This window comes from Euleptes europaea, chromosome 1 (assembly GCF_029931775.1).
Source record: "Euleptes europaea isolate rEulEur1 chromosome 1, rEulEur1.hap1, whole genome shotgun sequence".
In the NCBI taxonomy this organism is placed as follows: Eukaryota; Metazoa; Chordata; class Lepidosauria; order Squamata; family Sphaerodactylidae; genus Euleptes; species Euleptes europaea.
This window is the reverse complement of record NC_079312.1, coordinates 127567629-127590767: the sequence shown is the minus strand read 5'-3', so window position 1 is coordinate 127590767 and position 23139 is coordinate 127567629. Positions and strand designations below refer to the sequence as shown.

Here is a 23139-nt window from a genome sequence, read left to right as displayed (position 1 = left end):
TCAGTGGAGTTGGGACACAGATCTCAGCCATCCCTCTATACTTAGGGTGTTTTAGGGGCAGTGTGCAACTGACACTCACGAAGGTCTGCACCAATTTTTTCTGTATTTAAGCAACTATTTCTTCTTATTTCCCACCTCTCACCTTGATATCAGAGTCTTTGCAGTATATGTAGAGAGTTCACAAGTCAAGGCTGAAGACAAAATATCCAGAGATTAGTTTTTGCTACTTTTTTCCTACACCTTACAGGAGCCACGTTTTCTTTGTTCGGTGCATCAAGCCCAATTCCAAAAAGGTAAGCAAGCTGTTGAGTTTGAAGGGTGCGATCCATCGTTGAAAGTGCCTTGAATTATTGTCAAGATGATCCTGCCCTTGCATTATGCAAGTCAGTGAAATGTTCATATTCTCCATAAACATGGTCCAGATACATACTCGATCCTAAACTAAAGCCTAATGAGAGCCAGCGTGGTGTAGTGGCTAAGAGCGGTGGTTTGGAGCGGTGGAGTCTGATCTGGAGAACAGGGTTTGATTCCCCACTCCTCCACATGAATGGCGGAGGCTAATCTGATGAACTGGATTTGTTTCCCTACTCCTACACATGAAGCCAGCTGGGTGACCTTGGGCTAGTCACAGCTCTCTCAGCCCCACCTACCTCACAGGGTGTCTGTTGTGGGGAGGGGAAGGGAAGGTGATTGTAAGCTGGTTTGATTCTTCCTTAAGTGGTAGAGAAAGTCGGCATATAAAAACCAACTCTTCTTCCTCTTCTCCTTCTTCCAGTCCAGAGTTAGAACACATGGATTGGATTAACCACGGAGCCTCACTTGCTGGGTCAGAAGCCTCTATAGTGTCAGAGAGGAAGTGTCAGAGAGAAACCTTTTGTTTTGTTTTTTGCTGCTTTTTTGGAAGTACTTGCTACTAGTATGCATGCATGGAGAGCAAGAACTCTGTGCATCCTGTCTCTCTTTGTACTGTGCGGAGAAAAACAGATTAGCAAGGTGACGTGACAATGGCACAGAGGATTCCTCCATGGGCCTCATTATGATGACACCTTCTGTTCCTTAGCATTTGCACCCTACCTCTGACTCTCTCAGCCTGTTGCCCAAGCTGCTGGCCCCGAAATTAGTGAAGTCCGTATTGGAGATATGTATTAGTTAATATAGCAAAGGGGCACAGTCATAGAAGCATGGTATCATGTGCAGCAAATAAACTCCAGACCAATATATTGCAAATATCGAGGTAGATTCCATTCACAGCCTAAAGAATACTGTGCGCTATTACAAGTGACACATATCATGCATGTGCAAGTAAGATTGCATAGCGTCTACCTGTGAGACGTGTGTGGATGCTCCTTGCAGGTCCACAAGGAGAGAGAGAGAGAGAACACAAAGGGCACAGGAAGAGAAGGAAGTGTCAGAGAGAAGCTCCTGGGTTAGACAAAGAGGCATCTCATTCATTAAGAAGATAACACACATACAAATCTAGAGCAATGTAGTGGCATGCCAAGCCACCTTACTCCAACAGCCAACTTTGGCTCCCCTTCTTTTTGTCATGTGACTGTAATGTCACATGCTTGCAGCTCAGTGCGCCTCTTGCTCCCTGGGGGTTAAAAGTGGCTCCCAGGTCTGGAAAGTTTCAAAATTGCCTTATAATATATGCCACTTTTTAGGTGCTGCGGCCCTCTTGTGTACTGTTTCTAACCCTGCCTCCCTTTTCGTGTTGGCCTACCAGCCCTAATTTCATTGTTAAAACGGAGAAGGAATAAGACTAGAAAAGCCCTGTTTGCTCAGACAGTTAATTTACGTGTTTCCTTCATATTTGGCAAGGCCACATGTTAAGAGAGTGTTTTCCCCATTGCTCACTAATCCAACCTGCTGTATTTTGGATTGATCTCCTCCTGAGGTAAGGAGCGGCATTTTTTATAGCCTCCTACAAGCATTGTTCCTTTTCAGAATGAGATATCCTCTGACTATATAGGTCATTTATGCATGGGTACTTGGACTCATGTTCGCCTCCTGTCTGACTCGGTTGTTCCTTGGAGTTCTGCATGAGTTTTCTGTCCACTAGAAATCACCTCGTTGCCAGCCCTCGTAATGTCCGGATCTTCCCATTCCTCTGTTAACCTGACTCTTCCCTCTCCCCTGAGCTCAGCCCGGCTGAAATCTCCGTGCAGAAGGAAAAGCACTGGACACGGAAGCTTGCTTTCTGTCACAGCCAATCACAAAGCAGCATGTAAAGAGGCTGGGATTCAAATGCTTCCTGGGAGCTCTTTCTGAGCAAAAGAAAGGCTTTTAAAAACCGAGGCTTGCATTTCTCCCCCCACCCCACCCCCTTTCTTTCAGATTGCTCCATTATTATTTTTTGTTCTAAAAATACTTTTTTATGCGGCAGTTGGGTTGGCGGGGAATTTTCTCTCATAGTGAGCACAGTGATGTAAGCCAATTACAAAGCAGAATTTAAAGGGGCAGGGACTTGATTTGAGCTTGGAGGCTGCTGGTGCATAGATTCCCAACAGGAAAGTGTGGGTCCAGCGAACAACGAACCTCAGGTAAAACTCCCATGCATAAATGACCATAGTCTTGCGTTGCGGTACACTGTCTGATGCAAAACCGGGGCGGGGTTGGGGGGGTGAGCAAAGGGGTTGGTCCTTTTCCATGGCCAATGGGTGTCCTGTCCTGTCCCTCTTCTGTCTGACCTTTGACTCATTTATCCTGTACACTTTAAACTGTAGCTCCCAAACATCTTTGACGCAGAATATGTGGCTTGCCAGCTAAGGCATTGTGGGATTTTGGAGGCCATAAACATCAGGAAGGAAGGCTATCCCATTCGCATCCCATTCTGCCAGTTCCTGATCAGGTGAGGCTGTTTCAAAGTAGAGTTGTGAAATATTCTTCTTTGGACCTGCAGGAGATCTGGAGTGTTTTTCAGGGTTAGGTGTCCCTCATCTGCCCGAGGGATTGGGCCTGACATTATCACTCAGATGCTGTATCTTGGACTGAAAGTCAGTGTTTCATTCTCTATTTTGACATTCATGGCAGATGGCCCTGTAAGCGTTTTCCCAGCCTGTTTTCAAACAGTTGTAAACACCCCCAAGGCACTTGTGCAGGAGTCAAATTTGCAATCAAAATCTAGAGAGCGTTTTAGTTTGCTAGCCAGGATTATTATTTTTTCACAGCTGCTGTCTCCATGATTGTTCCAGGCACTGTGGGTGCTCTCAAAATAGCACTACAGCCATGCTTTACTTCCCAGCCAAAAAGGCCTCCAAACCAGCTCATCATGAAATAGTGTTAAAATGCGTACAAAATAATAAAGTTTAGTAATTAAAAGCGAGGACAAGTAAAACAAAAGCACAAAACATAAGAGCGGCCAGATCTAAAAGACATTCCTATGACAGAGGTCTGGATCAGCTCCCACAGGACAGGGAAGGAGCCTGTCTTCTGGCCAGGTATTCAAGAGAACAGATGCCACGTTGGAGAAGACTCTGGCTGGTTGCCATCTGTGACCCCCTCAGAAGACAAAGGCACCTGTAATGGGCACCTTTCCTATGGATCGTAAGGCACTAGGAGGGATTATGTGAAGTGAAGGCACTCCTTCAGATACCCAGCCCCAGCCAGTTTAGAGCCATAAAGGTTAAAGCCAATGCTTTGAACTGTGCATTTGTTCCGTTTGGCTAGTGTCAGACAGCAATCTGTGCACCATATTCTAGACCAATAATAATTTCCTGACATTTTCCTGACAGAGCCGCTCTGAGCCCGGCTTTGCTGGGAGAGCGGGATATAAGAATAATAATAAAATAAATAAATAATATTTTCAAATGTAGTCCCACACGGAACTCATGGTTGTTGTCTGTTCTGCAGGTTGCTGAGTCATATGTTATAGCAGGGTTTGGTTCCTCTCTTTGGTATCTCAAGGCCCTGGAATAGCTTTGAAACTGGCTTTGTTTTCAGGTATGGTGTCTTGGCAGGCCGGGGGTCGAGATGCTTACCAGAACGAGATGGTTGTGCCGCTGTACTGTCCTGTGTTGTGGGAGACCTCTCAGACCTCTATCAGATTGGAGTCACCAAGGTGATATGCTTTCAGAGCTTGTCTATGGTCGGTTATACATGGCTGGTTTGTCTTGCGATTCTCATGTGAATGTCCCGATTCTCTGTGGGGATTATGCATGATGTTCCCCTCCTTCGGGGCTCAGCTTGCTTCCGTTCTGCGATTTCCCCAGGTTTTCCAATCCCTGTTTTATCCCAAAAATAAGTTTACTTCCACGCTTATCTCGGATGTGAGTAGGTGCATAGTTCAGCCGCAGGTCAATCTTCGTACATCCTGACATGCCCCCATTCTCCTACCGCTCCTCCAATTCCTCCTTCAGCCAGCCTTCAGCCATCCCCTCTGCAATGCCCCAGGAAGCCATATTGGAGACGGAGGTGGCCATGCTCAGTTCCTTCTCCGTGCCCTCTCACCACGTTTTTTCCCCTTGCTGCTCCAGTGGAATACGATATATCATCCTATCATCCAAAATACTATTAAAAATAGCAGCGAGAGCCAGTGGAGGCTAGGATTGTACGTTCGCTCTCCCCCCACCCTGCATTTGGCTGATGACTTACCAATGGGGGGGGGGGGCAAGCAAGTGCACCAGCCTAGGCTTTGCTGTCTCTCTGTGATTTTTAATAGTACTTTGGATGATAGGATGATATATCAGTATTCCATTGGAGTGGCAGAATTTTTTTTTAACAACACAGTGAGGGGGCACAGAGAAGAAGGCTTCTATTTTAGTGATTTTCAACAGTGTGTGTCCAACCGCGGAGATCCCCCCCCTTTCCTTTTGTGCAATTCACAGTAACAAATGGCAAACTTTCCTGTATATTCAAGTCATTGTGTGTTCAACTGCAGAGATCCCCCTCCCCCACTTTCCTTTTGTGCGATTCACAGGGATTCTAGTCAGTTTCAGAAGTATGTGTATAAAGGAGAATCCCCCCCCCCCCCATTTTACTCTTCTGGATGCAACTCTGTACTCCATTTTGGATTGTGAAATGGGAGAAAGGGAGGGGTGACATTTTTGTCAGAGTCAGCACCACTGCCAATGACAATGCAGCACTGAATAGGGTGGGGACTCAGGCACTTCCTGATTTCTCCTTGTGAATATGCTGTGCTCAAGAGACTGTCCAGGACCTTCTTAACTACAGGCAACACCTGTGCATAAGGTTTTCCAGTCTTGGGATATAAAAGTGTGAGACGAGAGGGACGAACCAGGGATATACTAACCATGCATAAAGGACCCATGTGGAAGCCTAGTGCAGGTCAAATGGGCATGGCAGTTGGTTTGTTGGTTTTGTATCTAGTCCAAATCAGGAGTGAATCCTGAGTACACTCACCAGTGAGCTGCACAATCTTTTAAAAAGCAATTTTTCTAGGCTCTTGGCAGGGGTGTGTGCCACCAATTTCCCCCTCCCCCCCATCTAGAGCCCCCTGCATCTCCCAGAAATTGGTTCCAGAGAGCAGGTGATCTTTAGACCCAAGACATAATATCAGCTTTTCCACTTATAAATAGTTTTGGTTTGTATCAACTTAATGAATACATGTGAATTTTTTTTAAAGATTTGCAGATTGACCCATCCTGAGGATGTAGATTACAAATATACTTTCACTGAGAAACATCATTCAAACATATCTAAAAGCAGAAATATATGGCATGCTAAAGTCCCCACTGACATATACTAGCTTACCCCTAGGCACCAACCAATCCAACCTGGAAGATTCCAAAAAATGTCCTGTTTAGGGCTGATGTTAGACATGCTCTGAACCTCACAGAAGGAGTTCATTTTCCTCATATGTATCTCTGCAGATATTGAGATCTTCTGATGGCGCTCTGCTTGCAGTATGCCAATTATCTGAGGTGTGGAAGATCGAGGGCCCAGGGAGAGGACATTTCATGTGATTATTCACACCCAAAGCTTTGGTGTTCACTGTTGCCTCCCAAAATAAAATCTTGTGTTTTTTTGTATTTTATTTTTTTCTCATTTTAAGCCATATTAGAGGCTTATTGTCAGTCAGAATGATGGTATATTAAATAAATAGATATGTGACACAATGATGAGGAACAAGGTCTTCTTTCGTTGAGACACCCTCCTTGTGGGACTTCCTTCTCAAGAAAGCCTTTTATGTAAAGATGTCTGAATCCTGAAAGGTTTTGTCTTGTCTGTCTACAATTTTGATTGGTGTTTAGGATGATAGCTATTTAAAACTTTTTAAATTGGTTTTATCTTTTATTGTTGTTAGCTACAAGGAGAGCCTGGGCTAATTGGCAGGACATGCAGTTATAGCATAAATAATATAAAGCCATTTGCATCTTCGGACTCTATCCACGTTGGAGACTATTTAGGAATTAAAGAAAAGGCCACTATGGATTTCCGTGGCCAGTTTTTTGACACGTTTAGTAGTGTAGCCTAATTAATGCTAGGGCAAACTTTAAAAAAAATTATACCATGCCTTTCTGCCTTCATAAGGGCCATGAAATGGCTAATTTGTAATATTCTGCTATTCTTAGATCCATTCCCTTTCCTCAGGTGTTCTTGAAGGAGAAAGCAAGACAAATGCTTGAAAGGCGATGGAACCAAAAACTAAGCTGGGCTATTGTTACCCTTCAGCGCAATCTCCGAGGCCTCATCAGCCGGAGGCAGTCCCAGATCTTCAAGCAGAAGGTCACAGTCATTCAGGCTCACTTCCGGGGTCATCTGGCAAGGTCAGAAGGCAAAGGTCACACTGTTCTGTTCTAAACCTGAAGCACCAACAGACAATTCAAACTCTGTTCAGTCCAAGCAAGCAGACTCTGTTGGTGCCTATGAGTTTATGCTGTTTCAGCAGAGTATAGGTTATCGCATTCCCACAATTATCTCTTCTTTGATGACCTTATTTGTTCTTTACAACCTACAGGAAACGCTATCGAAGATTGAAGAAGACTTTGATTCAGTTTGGAGTTGCCGTGTTTGTCTCCAGGCCAGTGGTTCAAAGAAGGAGGCAATACCAGGTAAAATCAATTGGCAGTTCCATGGGAAGGATGCCTTCTGTTACCAGGCTCGATTGGGGCTTCTCTACACGTATTGGGGCTTCTCTACACGTATGTTTCAAACAAGGGTACCATCAACAAGTGATAAAACAAGTTAGTTTTTGCATCAAATAATGGAGGGGTAGTTTTCCATAATCCAAAATTCTAGAGACGGTAAGAAGACTGAGGAGATAGAAATTCCACCATATCGGTTTACCACTTCATTCTGCATAATGTGTATAAAAGCTAATCGGGGTGTACATCTGCGGAATAAAAAAAAAAGACACACCCACAACAGGTGCTGCGAATTTGTATGGGAGAATTTGGGTGCGTCTGTGTGAGAAAAGCTAAGCAGCCCTCCCTCCCATCCCTGTACATGCTCTCCTGCTCTGCAGGATCTCAAGGTTGATATCACACTTTTGCCAAAGTAGTGCAGCATAATTCACATCCAACCATCTCATGATTTGGTAGGTCTAACCATGTATCAGGTTAATCCGGAATAATGTGTGCACATCAGGTAGAATGACTGTGAACAGGCCTGCAAGTACTAATTATGGCACTTAGACATCTGTAATGCATACCTGGTCCGTTCTGATAATATGCTGGAATCACCATAGCCATGGAGTTGCTTTGTGTTGCTGTGCTGGAAATGCTCAAGGTTCTCACTCTGAGGGAAGGGCATCTTGGAAGCTGTGGGTGATTCCTATTGCACACCCAGGGAGGCAGGCCCCATCTTCATTTCCTGTCTCCTTGGTGGGAATCGCCCTGCTGGTTTCAGTTTCTGTCCTGCCTCTGAGGGACGAGCAGCTTCGTAGCACAGGTCCGTGCTTAGAATAGGCTCTGAGGGAAACTATTTCAGATTTCCATTCCTTTTCTTCATATTAAGATCTACAGTTTACTCTAATTTCTTAACCTGTTTATTCTAGCTAGTATCTAACTCTTATATATTCTTCACCTAAAATTCCTTCTGCCTTCTGTCTCTGCATTGTCTCCCTCAAGACAAAATGGTGGCTGAAGATTGATGGACAGAAGATGATTTTTTTGTCAGAGAAGAATTCCTAACTAGGGCTGGTCCACTCCATGCCCAGCAAGATGCCAAATCCTCTATCAGCCGCTGATGCGGTCTCTTAGAGGCACCGGAGGAGGAGATCGATCGAGAGCCTAGGGCCTTGAAAAAGGCACGCAAGGACAAGCCACCACAACAAAGCACGAAAAGGAAAGGCCATGTGGCAAAGTGCCTATGGCCGCAACCAAGATGGCCACAGCTTCCAAGATGCCCTTCCCTCAGAGTGAGAATGGAACCTTGATCGCTTACCGTGAGGGTTCCTTCTACTCTGCGGTAGAAGGGCATCTGACCCACCTGAACTGGGGTTCAAGGTTATTTGTTCTGCAAGGGATAATTACATTGTGCAACAAGATCAGCAACACCAGCAATAATGAAGTGATTCATTTAAAGCAAAGCTTAGTACTTTCTGGTTATTAACATACTACCCTTTCACTGTTCTTATCTTATAGTTCTGTTAGGGTTTATCCTCCAGTTGTGAATGTTTGTAAATTGTAGTTGTATTACTTACGTTCCTGTCATTAGTTAGCTTGGCAAGCCTGAAACTGAAACCAGTGGGGCAATTCCTGCCAAGGAGACAAGAAATTAAGATTGGTTCTGCTTCCCTGGGTGTGCAATAAGAATCACCCATGGCTTCCAAGATGCCCTTCTACCTCAGAGTAGAAGGAACCCTCATGGTAAGCCATCAAGGTTCCGTTTTCACCAATATCTTAAAAAGAAACTGGAGCAAACACTCTCATGGTTTTACCACTGTTTTATGTATTAGTATTTCTTTTGTCTGTGGGAAAGGTGTTGTGTTTACGGTGATCTCAGACCAGGGAAACCCTTGCCGCATCAGCAGAGTGTCCTACCAAGATCCTCATAGGCCACCCTAATGCAACACCATTGCCCCTTTACACTCCATTCCATTCCCGGCTTTCCCCTTTTACATATAGCGTTTTCCCACACCCCAGGCTCCTTATAGGTCTATTATCTAGAGTCCATGGCCTCGTGCCATCCCTTTAGCCCGTGCCCTAAAGTCTTCCCCAGGTCCATCCATTTTCCCTGTCAGCAAAGCCTCTAGGGCAGTGATGGCGAACCTTTTAGAGACCGAGTGCCCAAACTGCAACCCAAAACCCACTTATTTATTGCAAAGTGCCAACACAGCAATTTAACCTGAATCCTGAGGTTTCCTCCCAGCTCGGCAAGGGGGGGGCTGCAGGGAGTCCAGGGAAGGGGGGGGGCTTTGAACGGCTCCGCGCTCCCTTCAAAGCCCCGCCGCCCCCGCGCGTGCCCACAGAGAGGGCTCGACGTGCCGGACTTGGCACGCGTGCCATAGGTTCACCAACACGGCTCTAGGGGTTCTGAGTGCTTTCCTAATGAGAGGTCATTTATCCACCTCCTTGCTCTGCTGCCACCTGGCTGTTTCACTTCTCTGGCGTTCCCTACTGGGAAGGGAGTCTGCCCTCCTGGGTCCAGGTCAGTCAGCTTCCCTGGGGTTTCCCTCCTTGGAATGATCTCTGAGTCCTCTCCACGGCAGCCCTCTTTCCTTCCCTCCCAGCTATCTTCCATGGCTCTCTCCTTTAGGGCATAGCCTCCGTTGTATCTCCTCTCAGCTGTGTCTGCCTCCTTCCTTTTCTCCTCTGACCTCCATCTTCCTTCTCTCTGACAGCTTCTCCGCCTCCAGATAGCCTCCAGCTGTTCGCTGAATCAGCTTTAATAATGCTCTGCTGGCTGTCCCTTCCCCGCCCCTTCGTAGGGAAATCACTTTCCGCCTGATTTTTTTCCCCTCCAGTCTGGCAGATCACCATCTCTTTACACCTGTTGAGGCTTTCCTGCCTGGCCTGTCAGTCACAGCAGAATATAAGTGTTTTTGTAATAAAATAAGTAAATAAATACTGAAAAGTGTCTTTTGTGCTATATCTTGGGAATATTCCTGCAGGCTGCAAAGTGTGTGTGCACAGCTTCTACCTTGCTGGTCGGCACATGTGGAGAATCCTGCCCCATGCAAAGGTGCCATCATCTATGTCAGGGGTGGGGAACCTTTTTTCCCCCAAGGGCCATTTGGATATTTATAACATCATTTGCGGGCCATACAAAATTATCAACTTAAAAATTAGCCGACCAAGCCCCAAGCAGGCAGCTGCCCCAGATGACACCCCCCCTTGCGCGTGGGCAAGCAGGCATCCAACCAGTGGCACACTCGCCCACCTGGTGGCACAGGATGGTTTGTTGCACCAGCTGCGTGTAGCTGTCCAGCCACACGCCCGAGTTGCTCCTAATTTGCATGGTCAGGGCCGGATTCTACAGCCAGCTCCTGCTACCTCTGCCTGCAGGGATGAAATGAGGACACACTAGCTAAGAACTCTCCCCCCTCCCCCCGTGCATTCCTGCCCTGCCTCCTTTAACCCCTCCATTGTCACCACTTCTGCCCCCAGCCCTTTTATAGTACAGCGGGAATACATTTCTCCATGGCCCGGGTGGGAAAGGGATAACACAGTTTCTTGGGCGGTCCTAGTAGCTCCATAGCTAAGGACTCTTCTGCAAGGGGGGAAAAAAGGTTCCTTTTCTTGGCAAAACAAATTCTCATCCCCCTTGAATAGAGGCTATGTGGGAAAGGGCGGATCACCAGTCTTAGATCCTTCTGAGCTAGAGATCTGCCAGGACTCACGAAGGGCCAGACCAAATGGTTTCGCAGGCCTTAAACGGCCCCCGGGCCTGACGTTCCCCACCCCTGATCTATGTGAAAGGATAGTGCTAGCACAAGAATCTCCATACCACATCATTTCACCTTTTCCCTGGGGCTCTTCCTGCAGTCCAGACGCATGATGAAGCATGGATCATGAGCACGTTGATATTGCCCTCCGTTGTTTGGTTACTTCCAAAGGATAACCTTGGAAATATTTTTGTAACTGAATGCAGCGGTGATGAGAGAGTGCCTGAAAATTGCAGCCAGATGCTTAGAGAAAACCTACTATCATCTAAGGCCTGTCATAACAGTGCATTTCATGGTTTCCTGTGCCCTGGTGTTCTGCCAGAGAAAGGTGTGTGTTCCACGCCTGTCCTTCTCAGTTTGGCTAGCACCCAGCTCCTGTCCCCAAGAAACCACTGCAAAGCTGCACTTTCGCTTCCCCAATCCCTGCCCTGGCTATTTACTTTATGAAGAAATTACAACAATAAAAGGTCTCAAAGTTCACTGTGACAATTGCCGAGAGCCTCCCTCTTTTTCGCCTGCTGTTCTGCCCTGAGCGGACTTTAGCGCTCTTCAGTCTTGGCCCAACCCTGCCCCTTGTAGCTCCTTGCCATTTACTGACAACTGAACCCAGAGAGAGGAAGAGAGAAAGCACCCCGGCGCTACAGAACAGCAGACGGGTGAGTACTACTATTGTATGGGATAGGGCAGAGTGTCTGCTTATGGATGAGAAAAACAAAACAAGATAGGAGACCATGATTTCACATCTCGCTGTCTTTCTGTAGAGGAACAAACTGGATGGATAGTTCAGCTGGATGGGTTAAACTTTTTTAACCACCATCCTTAGTAGGTGGAAGGACTGGGGAGAGGTTAATTAGTTTTCTGAGCACTGTTTCCTCTGAAAGCTATAATCATATAGGTCATTCATGATGCTAATTTTTCTCATGGTTAAACCAGCCAGGGATTGCAAGTTAATGGCGGCAGCGGTGACAGCATACTAGTAATATTCTCTTTCTGCTGTTAAAGCCTTCTGACGTGTGTACCTTTGGCTACTGTCGGAGGCAGGATACTGAACTCAGCAGATCAAGGTAGTGAAGTGGGTTGATCAAAAGAAATACCATTTCCATTGTGTTAGCGAATAAGGTTTTGAATGAGGCTCACCTTTTGTTTAACGCATTTTTATAGGTCGAAACAGCAGCAAAAATTGGTTTCTGCATCAGAGTCAGCATACAGGCTCGTGAATTCAGTAAGCATGTTTCAAGGGACAAACTTAATTCTATCAGTTTGCCTCCGTTATTGGGTACTAGGTCCACTTGGGGGAGAAAAAAAAACCCTGAATGTGCTATTTACATAACCAAACTATTACGTGATAGCTGTAGTTCTTCCATGGTAAATGTGGTTGATCAAACCTGAGTTTTGCGGCTGTGGCAATCAGCTAATTTTGGTAAATGTTAAGTCACGCAAATATTAGTCACACAAATAACAGCTGAGGTGATAAAATTATGCCTGGTCTAAGCCCTTTCAGACTGCAGGTGTAGGAATGACATGACTGACTGCTTCCCCGGGGTGGGGTGGGGGATCCCTATAACCATAAGAGGGCTGAGCTAAAACTTCTCCCCCCTGACACCTAGTGTTTATGTACAAGGAATTTTTATATGATGGAACATTCACTCTATGCATGCTGTCCTGAAGTGGCACAATTTTATCACCACATTGGCCGTTTGTATCAACTAGTTCTTTCTTGAGCGAATGAATCGTGCCGCTCGAATACTGGGTTTTGCATTCCCTCAGTATCCTTCAGCTGTAAAATGGAACCAGTGTCCTCTGAGTGGTATAAACATATAAATTACATATAAAATAGTACATATAGACGTATTATATGTGTTTGATTGGCTTCGTAGTCTTTGGCTTGCCTCATCTGTGTTGTTACCTGGAACCATCAGCTTGTACTCCCTTTTAGTTCTCCATGGTAAATTCTGCTGGTATCCCCTCCCCACCCACTCATGCTCAGGGAGTGCCCCTAATTTTCACTGAAAGATTTGAAAGTATAGAATGGTAGTCAGCAGTGGCCAATACCAGATGCCACGGAGGAAGTGTAATAGTGCACTGTGATCTCCATGTAGTATTCTGTTCTCATCACAAAACCGTCATCACCCTGTGGTTTATAGATAATTTAAACATGAGGGTGCATGCCCTGGCCATCTTGACTACCGGCCGCTCACGTTCTGATTATGGTGTGTCTAGTCTGCTTAGAAGTAGGAAAATGATTTTTATCTGTCTACTTATGTCAAGGACACTGCAATAAGAACACTTATTCCTGTCCTAGTATTCACACGTGAAACATCTGTTGATAATTGTGGGTGGGTGTAGGTGAGAAACAGCCTCCTGAGGCCTGACATCATCATCATTAACCTTTATTGGCATGCCAAAGAACAGAAATAAAACAACAATATACCTCCAAAGGACAATACATATAAGTCACAATTCGGGTTAATAAAACTTTTCTTGTTCTTTAAGAACTGCAAGAAATTCAGCCACAGTAGCCGTAAGTTTAGGATCCTGACCACTCAAGAGAAATTTACATTTCACTTCATTGCTCCTGTATCTCATGGACTGGAGCAAAGTAAATAACAGTTTATCCCGCAGAGTCACATAAAGAGGGCAATCTAAAAGGATGTGATCAATTGTATCAAGCAAATTTAAACCACATGGGCAAAAGCGTTCATTCCTGGGGATCGGCCTGAGAGCACTGAGGCCTGACATTCTGGCACCCTAATGCGGATTATGTGTGGTGTACTGTTGACTTTGGCGGGGAGTACCACAGAGCTGCAAGACGGGCTTTGGTGTCTTGGAAAGGAGTTCCTTCTGCTTCATTTTGTACCTTCAAATGAGTCAGAGATAGGAGTTGCGCTCTTCAGTATACAAATGTGAAAAACGTGGACGTGAACTTGGAATCATGATCTCATTGCTACAGTATTTAGGACTGGATAAGGATAAAGCAGGTGGTTGGCCCTGACTATATTCCGGCCGTGAACACTCCCTGCGTGCCTTCATGATTTTTCTCCTATCCTGATTACAGAGGCCTGAGGACAGCAGGCAGAGAAACAGTCACTGATCAAAGGTGCTGAGGAGAACAGGAGGTGCCTGGGAATGGTATGTCAATAAAATATGGGGGCTCATCTGGCAGAGTCTTTTGCGCTGGCACTGAGTAAGCAATGCAAGTTAAACTTAGGACTTTATCAGCAAGTGCTACATTTCCTTGAAGAATCATGTGTTCTATTCCCCCCGCCCCCGAAATGGTTCTCTGTGACCAGAAGATACCAACTTGCATCTTGTCCCCCTTGGTAGTATGGAGAAGCAGCAGCGCTGCTGAAATCTGTTTACAGTTTCAGGCTTAAGCCCCCCTCTTCCCACACATTTATTTTTATTTACTTTATATATATCCTGTTTTTCTCCCCAACAGGGACTCAAAACAGTTTACATTGTTCTCTCCTCCTCCTCCTCCACTTTATCCTCACAACAACCTCGTGAGGTAGATCAGGTTGAGAGCATGTGATTGACCCTAGGTCACCCTGCCAGCTTCCATGGTACAAGTGGGGATTTGAACCGGGGTCTCCCAGATCCTAGGGAACCAGTGTGGTGTAGTGGTTCAGAGCAATGGTTTGGAGCGGTGGACTCTGATCTGGAGAACCGGGTTTGATTCCCCACTCCTCCACATGAGCGGCAGACACTAATCTGGTGAACCAGGTTGGTTTCCCCACTCCTACACATGAGGGAGTGACCTTGGTCTAGTCACAGCTCTCTTAGAGCTCTCTCAGCCCCACCTACCTCATAGGGTGTCTGTTGTGGAGAGAGGAAGGGAAGGTGATTGTAAGTTGGTTTGATTCTTCCTGAAGTGGTAGAGAAAGTCGGCATATAAAAACCAACTCCTCCTCCTTCACCACTAAACCACATCATGGTCCTGATCCAAATGAAGCTCACCACAAGCCTGGGAATTAAGTTGCAAGCACAGAGCTCCCAGGCTACATCTGTTGTGTAGTTTGTTGTGTAGTTATGCATTAGTGTAGGTCTGTGACTGAGAACTTGCCTTGCTAGGTCAGGCAATGATCCATCTGTTTCCTCTGGACATGGAGGCTCCATTTAGCTGTCATTTTGATCTCATAGCTGTTATTATTATATAAATAATGAAGGCATCTGTATTTTATGTTATGATGCTTTGGCTTTTATTAATGTTATTTTGTCCCTTTAGAACATCCGTGCAGGCTTGCGATATAAACAGATGGAAGTAGATTTTAAAAAGATACAATAAAAAGGAATTGCTAAATAGAAAGTCAGGAAAGAGATCAAAATGCATTCCTACCATGCAGACTTCTGTATGCTGAGGTTAACTGCATTGGGTATGCAGCTGTACCACAGTTTGGTGCATTGCAGGTATTTGCAATCCTGTTATTAGTGTCTGCATAGAGTTGCCAGTGCCAGCATGGTGTAGTGGTTAAGAGCAGTGGACTCCAATCTGGAGAACCGGCTTGGTTTCCCCACTCCTCCACATGAAGCCCGCTGGGTGACCTTGGGCCAGTCACAGTTCTCTCAGAACTCTCTCAGTCCCCACCTACCTCACAAGGTGTCTGTTGTGGGGGAAGGAAGGGAAGGAGATTTTAAGCCGCTGTGAGACTCTTTAAAAAGGTAGAGAAAAGTGGGGTATAAAAACCAATTCTTCTAAATGGAGAAGTGTAGTCATAGGATGGGCTGTCCAGTTACAGTGCTGGCACACTGATGCCACACAATATATGTTAGTGTCACTATGGTGACACAAGGCTCTTTGTAGTTTTGCTGTAGCAAAGTCCCTTGTTCCTTTGGAATTCTGGCACGGATGTGGCATGTAGCCTGTGCTGCCTAGAGCCATCATCTTTGATGTTCATGAGAAATCTGAAGATCTGGGACACTCTAGGCTTTAGGACGTATGCAAATATCACATTCTGGCACTTTTCTCGACAGAAACTTCACGGAACAATTTTTTTTTTACATGATGGTTGATTTGGGTAAAAAGTGCATCATCATTATTACTGATTTGTTGAGGAGGATCAGTCAGCATCTCTTGAAGTACTGTTACATGGGTATTCCATTTCCCCCAAACAACAGTTTCTTATGCTATGGGAAGTGTGATTCTTTTCTCCTCCTCCTTCCCTCCTCCCGCACCCCCAGCCATTTTTACTGCTTGTGACACAAATGGTAGCCTGGGGCACGTTGGCTGCGCTTGAGCCATGCCTTCTTTTTAATTCGCTTTCTTAATGCTTTAGTGTCTGGGTGCTGCTCTGCTATAGCACTCCACTGTAGAATGGTCTACTACAATATGGCTAACATTAGCAAATGTTGAGAAGCAGCTGCAAGCGCCCAAGTCCTAAGGACCAAGTTCCTTTGGTTCTTCAAAAAGCTGTATACTTTCTCCAGAGCTAAAGAGTCAGGTACCTCAGACATAGGGTTGCCAGGGAGATACCTGGAGATTTTGGGGGGTGGAGCCTAGAAGGGTAGGGTTTGGAGAGGGGAGGGACTTCAATGCCATAGAGTCCACTTGCCAAAGTGGCCATTTTCTCCAGGTGAACTGATCTCTATTGGCTAGAGATCAGTTGTAATAGTGGGAGATCTCCAGCTAGTACCTGGGTTTGGCAACCCTATTCATACAGCAGGTCTGCATCAGTCATCGCCAAGGGTTGTTTCATTTGCCTACTTCTGCGAATCTTCCAGTGAAAACGCTATTGTGCTGTTGCCATGCACTTTTCAAACTGCTTCCACATTCCATTCTGGGATCTGTTGCGTTGCACTGGTGCATTGAGTCATTCTCCAGAGCAATGTATATACAGCCCATTGAAAAGGGAGACTTTGGAATTTGTTTTGTCACTCTATGATATATGTAGTATGCAGTAACATTCTAAAAGGGCACAGCTGTTTTCTGCCTAGTTATCGCCACTCCTTGTCCCCAGAACTGATTTCTGAGCTGCTTTATAATGGCTGTTGTTTTTTACGGAGCTGCAGGAGGCCCTTCATTCAAGGCCGATATACCAGGTTTCAGAGTGGGGATGTCGATAATTATTTACAGGCTTAGGGGTGATAACAAGTGCGTACAGGAACAGGTTCTTGCATGGTAATCTATAATCAGATAGTTTAATTGTAATAATTTTATTCAACATTATGAGCTGTGGCACAGAGATCCATGCTGTGGTGATTCTGAGAACGGATAGATGAAACAAGCACTTGTCTTCCCCCCACCCCCACAGGTTGTAAAAATTGACAAAATATGCTAGAAAGTAAATAACATCTGTGCTTGTGTTTGTCTGTAAGGAGGCCTGCCTGACTGTTAAAGCAATGTATTTAAACTATTGGCTTTGCATTTTAATAGCATGTGGAAGTCATTGGCAATTGATGTTGCAAAACTTAATTTTAAAAAAATCTGGAGGAAACAAGCCAATCTTCTCCAGACAGGTCCATTCAGTGTGATTTCAGTTTTCATCATCCCCAACCAAATCAGAGGTTAAACAGATGTAATGCAGTTGGTCACATTCATCATTTTGTTATCCTTGCCTTTTCAGTCCCTCAGGTCTCAGTCCCTGCAAGGAGCTTATCAAATCTGCAACAGTAAAGCAGACATAACAGAAAGAGGAGAGGGAAGGATGACCCACAAACTCGATTCACCAAACCATGGTTTGTCACTATGTGACCACATCTGGAGTGAGCCTTGGTCTTCTGTGCTCCCCCCCCCTTTTGTACACTGTTATTAGTGCGTTCCTTTGCTATTTGGATGTAAATCGTAATTTGCCATTACATTTAGCCTGGGCAACCGTGGTTTGCGCTTGTGTTCCAAACAAGAATTGCAAACTGTGATCAGATATTGCGTTGCACTTCTGGTCTGGAGCGTGATCAGAGTCAGCAGTTTGCCAGCTTGGTTGTACGTTGTGTGAGGAAGAGGGCTTGTTCTGGATTCTCTTCATATAAGCGTGACTTCATGTTCCTGAAGTGTTTGTTATCCTTCCCTGTTCTTGGTCAGTTGTCTGCCCTCACTGTTGTAATTGTGATTGCAAACTTCTTGGGTGCAAGGACCTGTTCTTTTGCACTTGACATGCTGTGTGCATTGATGGCACCACTGATATAGATGAATAAATGGCCCATTGTTTCAACCTCAGTACTGTTATCTTTACCTGTGACATTACGGATCAGTGATCCTTTTTCTCTTATAGGATGTTCAACTGCTGGAAATCCCTGCTGAGCTTGCAGCCCTTCTCCGCTTGGCTGATGGTGAGTGGAGCTCCTTGGGCTTCCAGCCATTTTTCTTGAGCTGTATGATTGGGTTGTGAGCCCTTACATTAAAGCAGAAATGAATTTACTCGGCCCCTCCCAAGTGCGTTTAAGAATATCTCTGTGCAGATTTTTCTATCGAATGTTCTAAATCTTTGTGTTCTACAGCAAATTGTTCTTCGTACTTGATACTTTGCAATATTTGGTGGCAGACGTAATCGCATTTAGCATTTGAAATTGCTGATATAGAACTGGTGTGTCATGGTGGCTTTCAAATTTCCCACCTTTTTGGGAACACGTTCTCCATCAGCATCTGCCAAGGAACCTCACAGAATCTCTGTGCAATAGCAGAGGAGTCTGTTGCAGATTCTGTGGTCTCTCCATCACCCACTGGAAAGTGAAAGAACACACCTAGCACTGCCCTGGAAATGATTTTTGCAAAGGAAGATCAGCTGTGTTGAACAAGCAAACTTTCAGCCATTCTCATCATTGAAGAATCCCTGGTTATGCTTCCAAAGAACCCAACACTCCATGGGAAACATATAGTGTATTGATCTTATCGGATAGAAGGCATTGTGTTGAATGTTTGATAACTTGTACATACCTTCCGAGTTACTTTGGAGATCAGAGTTATCATTTCCCCATACTAGCCCATAAGGAGGTCACATTCCTGCTGTATGCAGATGGCGCGGTTTTGCTTTCTCAAATGGAAATTGACTTATGCCGAGCTCTAAGATCCTTTTCAACATTCTGTAAAAGGTGAAGAATTAATAATCAATTATGATAAATCAAAGGTAGTGATTTTCACCCATTGAGTATCCCCTAATAAAGTTAATTGGTCAATGGAAGGTCAGATTCTGGAGCAGGTACAACAATTTAAATATCTAGAGATCCTTTTAAGGTATAACTTAAGGTGGAAGTACCATTGGATATCAGTACTAGAGAAGGCCAGAATAAAAGCTAATGCTGTTTCAAGATTCTGTTATAAGGAGGGGGGCGTTATGCCCCTTCAGCATTGGCTAATTTCAGGCTAAAATAACTCCACAAGTAACTTATGGGGCAGAGATCTGGATTGAGGAATTGAATGAAAAAATTGATCAACCTCTAATCCACGTTGTGAAAAGGATCCTGGGAGTTCCAAACTGCTTTTCTGATACCACTCTGAGGGAAGAGCTTGCACTCAGCTTGCTGGAAGCACATGTCTTCATTCAAGCTATGAATATAAGAATGGAGGTTCTCTTTTCTACGGTTGGTTTTGGGCTATTAGCCAGAGTAAAGCAAGTTCATTATGGGAATAGATGGTTTCAATTTATTGATGAAAAACTAAGGATGCTATAGCTAGAAATGGAGTTTCTGGAGTTGGGTAAAATTGCAGCAATTTCTCTGTTGAAAAAGAGACTGTACTAGACTGTACTAGACAGGATAAGTACTTCTTTTAGAGCGCACAAGGTTTGCTCATTATTTTCAGTTGATCTCTGACCCTCTCTTGCCCTGCCAACCTATTTGAAATGTTTAACAATCCCTACCTATAGTCGAGCATATTTTTTTAGCTAAGCTGAATTGACTTCTGTCAGCAATTCTGAGGGGCCATTATATGAAGATTGTATTCCAGGACAGATATTGTGGATGTGGACGGGGAGAGCTTGAAACATTGGATTATAGGATCTTGGATTATCCATGGTATGATTTATATAGAGTGAAATGCTGGGATCCAGTCCTAAGGAACGGGCAGCTCAGTCCTGAGAGGGAGGGGTAGATCCACAGCTACCGGGAGTGGCGCAGCCGCACCACCTCCTCAGAGGCTTCCCAGCTGCCAAAAAGAAATTTAAACCATTTAAAATATTTTTAAAAGGGGAAATCCCCACATTGAAATCAGTGGGGCTATGCCACCATCCACACCACTGCGAGAGGGGGCTTTTTCGGGGTGGAAGGGGTTAGGAAGCTGCCTAAAGGCACCTCCGCCATTGGAAAGGCCCTGGGAACACCTCCCAGGAACCTGGCGCAGGCACTTGCATCGATGGAATGCTGCCAGGAGTTGTTCTTTCATAAGTATTCACAGGGGGAAACCGACAAGGGGCTAATGCATATGTGAGGAGCTATAAAGTGGAATTGATTGTTCGTTGTTTTACTTTGGTTTTTAATCTAAATTCTGTTAATAGCAAATCCAGGTTCACATTGCAACAAACACATTTCACCATATGCTTCCGTCTAGCGGCCTGAAAAGCGTTCCATGTTTGGGTTTTGGCAGGGCTAGCAAAGGGAAGGGAAGGGAAGTCTGTGCTAGGGCAAAGACTTGGGACTATGGGCAGCAAGAGATGTCTACAGTATAGCTCATTTGTTGACCTCCTGAAGCCCTCTTAATCCAGCCCTGGGAAGGATACAGGAGAGAGAGAGATTGAAGCCATAAAGGGGACAGATGGTACCCGCAAAGTGTTCAGGTACTGCACAATGGAATCCTTCCAGTAAACAATGTATTGGCTTCTGTATTGCTCCTGATAACTATTTTATTCTACATTTCACTTATTATGACCTCTGTGTGTTTACCAGTTGGGAAGTTGCTAGCCACATGCTCATTCCCTATCTGCAGATCTGTTGACTGATGAATTTTGGCCAAGCACATTTCTTGCGCTGCTGCTCACATATTTTTCAGAGCTGTCTTGCGCACAAGAAACAATGTGAAGAAACTGCCCGGGAAAGTGGAGATGCCTCAGTTCTGAGAGTTCATATTATTTTATTCCTCTCTTGCAGGTCAACACCACGGCCAGATCAATCAAGTTTCCCCACCAGAGGTCAAAGCAAAGGTTGATCTCTCTCTGCCACCCAACATCAACACCTTTTCCTTCTCTACCTTTATGAAATCTCATTTCCAGGTAAAAAATGGCTGGCAGAAAGGGTAAAGATCCCAAGGAGTGCCTTCGGACCTATTTGTCCCAAATAGCTGGAAGTCCATTGGTTTGGAGGAGGACTTCGGCTTCTTTCCCACCCCTCCTTCAAATTCTAGCTCCTTCTTCCTCCTAACCCACACCTCCTCTGGCCCCTTAGCTCTTACTCTGACACTCAGCACTGCAATCACATTAGAAGGAAAAACAAATGCCCTTTTCCCACTTCCTCCCCCCACCCACATGCCAACAGCTGTACAAGTTTTGAGAGGGAGGCACAAGCCATTGTCTAGACATTAGAAGTGCTAATTATAAATTTAGGATTTCTGTTCTTCATATGCCTTGTTAGGAAGCAAGTTTCCCTGCCCTTGGACAGCCTCTGCATCAGCCCTTGACCCGACTGGATGCTGAGCACAAGCAAAATGCTCTGCAGCTCAACAAGCTGGTAAGTAAATAATGGACAAGCAGATAGGTCGAGATGATTAGAGATGGATCGTGTTTTCAGAGTACTGAGGGGTAGTTCAAGCAGCACTGCTTCTTATCTTTTGTACCTTGTTTAGGCCTTTCAGAAACCTGCAAAAACACGTTTAACCACAAGTGACCATGCGACACAAGAAATATGTGTGTCGTGTACATCTTTCATCCAGCCACAGCTTCTTCAGGCCAAATGGGAGCTTCAGCGTCTTCTTAACCAAAATCCCCTACCCTGCCTCCTCTCTTCCCTTTCTGTCACTTCTGGATATGCACTCTCCGGAGAAAGAAGTGGGGGAGGGAGTTCTCCAAATTTAGGGAAGAAGAGTAATGATTGCATTGCATCCCCCAGCTCCCCAATCTAATATCTCTATCTAGCTTCCTCCAATATACTTCTGGCTCTTTCTGATTTCCCCACTCCTGTCACTTTGAATCCTATTGCTATGAGTACCTGTGAGAGTACAGTTGCTCAGGAATACTACTTAATGGCTCCATTCAGAGATCACAAACAAACCTCTCCTATCTGTATAATGGTTATGCTTGGATACTCCCTCCTGTCCTCGAGTTTGGAATGCAATTGAAGTTTGGGAGCCTTCAGTCTAACTCCAGTTTACTATGTCCTTTTATGCATGGCTGTTTCCCTCACGGTCACCTCTCTGACGACTTTGGGTCTTTGTGTTGATTATGCATGCCGTTTCTGACCGTCAGAGGTCACCTTGATGTCCCCCTGCATTTCTGTGTGTTTTGCTTGGGTTTTCAGGGACTTTCTTTATCACAAATTTGAAAATGCAGGCAAAATGCCAGGGAAACGCAGGGGGAGAGCGAGGTGACCTCTGACGGTCGGAAACAGCATGCATAATCAACACAAAGACCCGAAGTCATCAGAGGGGTGACCACAAGAGAAACAGCCATGCGTAAAAAACTTGTGATTTCCAAATGTTAGCGTCTGGACAAATGCAAGTTTATTTCTTGTCCAAAAAAACTGGGATTTTAAACCAGGATTAAACCATGGTAATTCTCATCCACAGGGAAAAAACAAACTGTGGGGAAAAACAAACTATTGTCTACTCAGACCGGCAGCGGCTCTCCAGGGTCTCAGGCAGGGGTCTTTCACATCACCTCCTTGCCTAGTCCCTTTAACTGGAGGTGCCGGGGACTGAACCTGGGACCCTTCTGCATGCCAAGCAGATGCTCTACCACTGAGCCACAGCCCCTCCCCACTTTATAGGTGTAACATGAACTATAAAGAAGCAATGATTAGGGAGGAGGCTAAGGGTGAAAGTTCAGGACTCCAGTAATTAACATTATGACTCATATTGTGTGTTTGCGCAATACCCGTCCATAGGTCATTGTTTAAATAGACCTGAAGAGGGACCAAACTCCTTTTCCACCAGTTGTTTATTTGAAAATTCTCCTATTAAGTGGTACAGTTTTAATAGGATCCTGACCCCCAGAGTACAAAAAGTACTCCTTTTTGTGCTTAGACGTGCTATGCATTCCCTTTCAAGGTACTTCTGTTAAGGAATAATCAGGGCAGTCTAATTCTCTGTAATGCCCGCAGTCCAAAACAGATGTGACAAAGTTCACTGATCTCCATCTGTATATAAAAGGCAAACTACGTATGCACGCATGTAGCCCCAGCAGGGAAGGAGGAGAGGAGTTAACTCTTCAAACCCCTGCTTGGTTTTGCTGATCAAAACCAGGCTTCCTGTGCAATCTACTCTTTACAGTCTGATG

The 23139-nt window shown here is 45.1% G+C and overlaps 1 protein-coding gene across 1 annotated transcript in view; it reads left to right on the top strand.

Moving 5' to 3' along the window:
- The window catches only part of MYO15B (myosin XVB), a 78310-nt gene that overhangs the window by 3852 nt on the left and 51319 nt on the right, over positions 1 to 23139 (top strand). Inside the window, exons 5-8 of the mRNA XM_056848389.1 lie at positions 248 to 293; positions 17995 to 18052; positions 20801 to 20922; positions 21281 to 21376. Of these exons, the coding sequence (XP_056704367.1) occupies positions 248 to 293; positions 17995 to 18052; positions 20801 to 20922; positions 21281 to 21376 (322 nt within the window). The remainder of the gene's footprint in view (positions 1 to 247; positions 294 to 17994; positions 18053 to 20800; positions 20923 to 21280; positions 21377 to 23139) is intronic.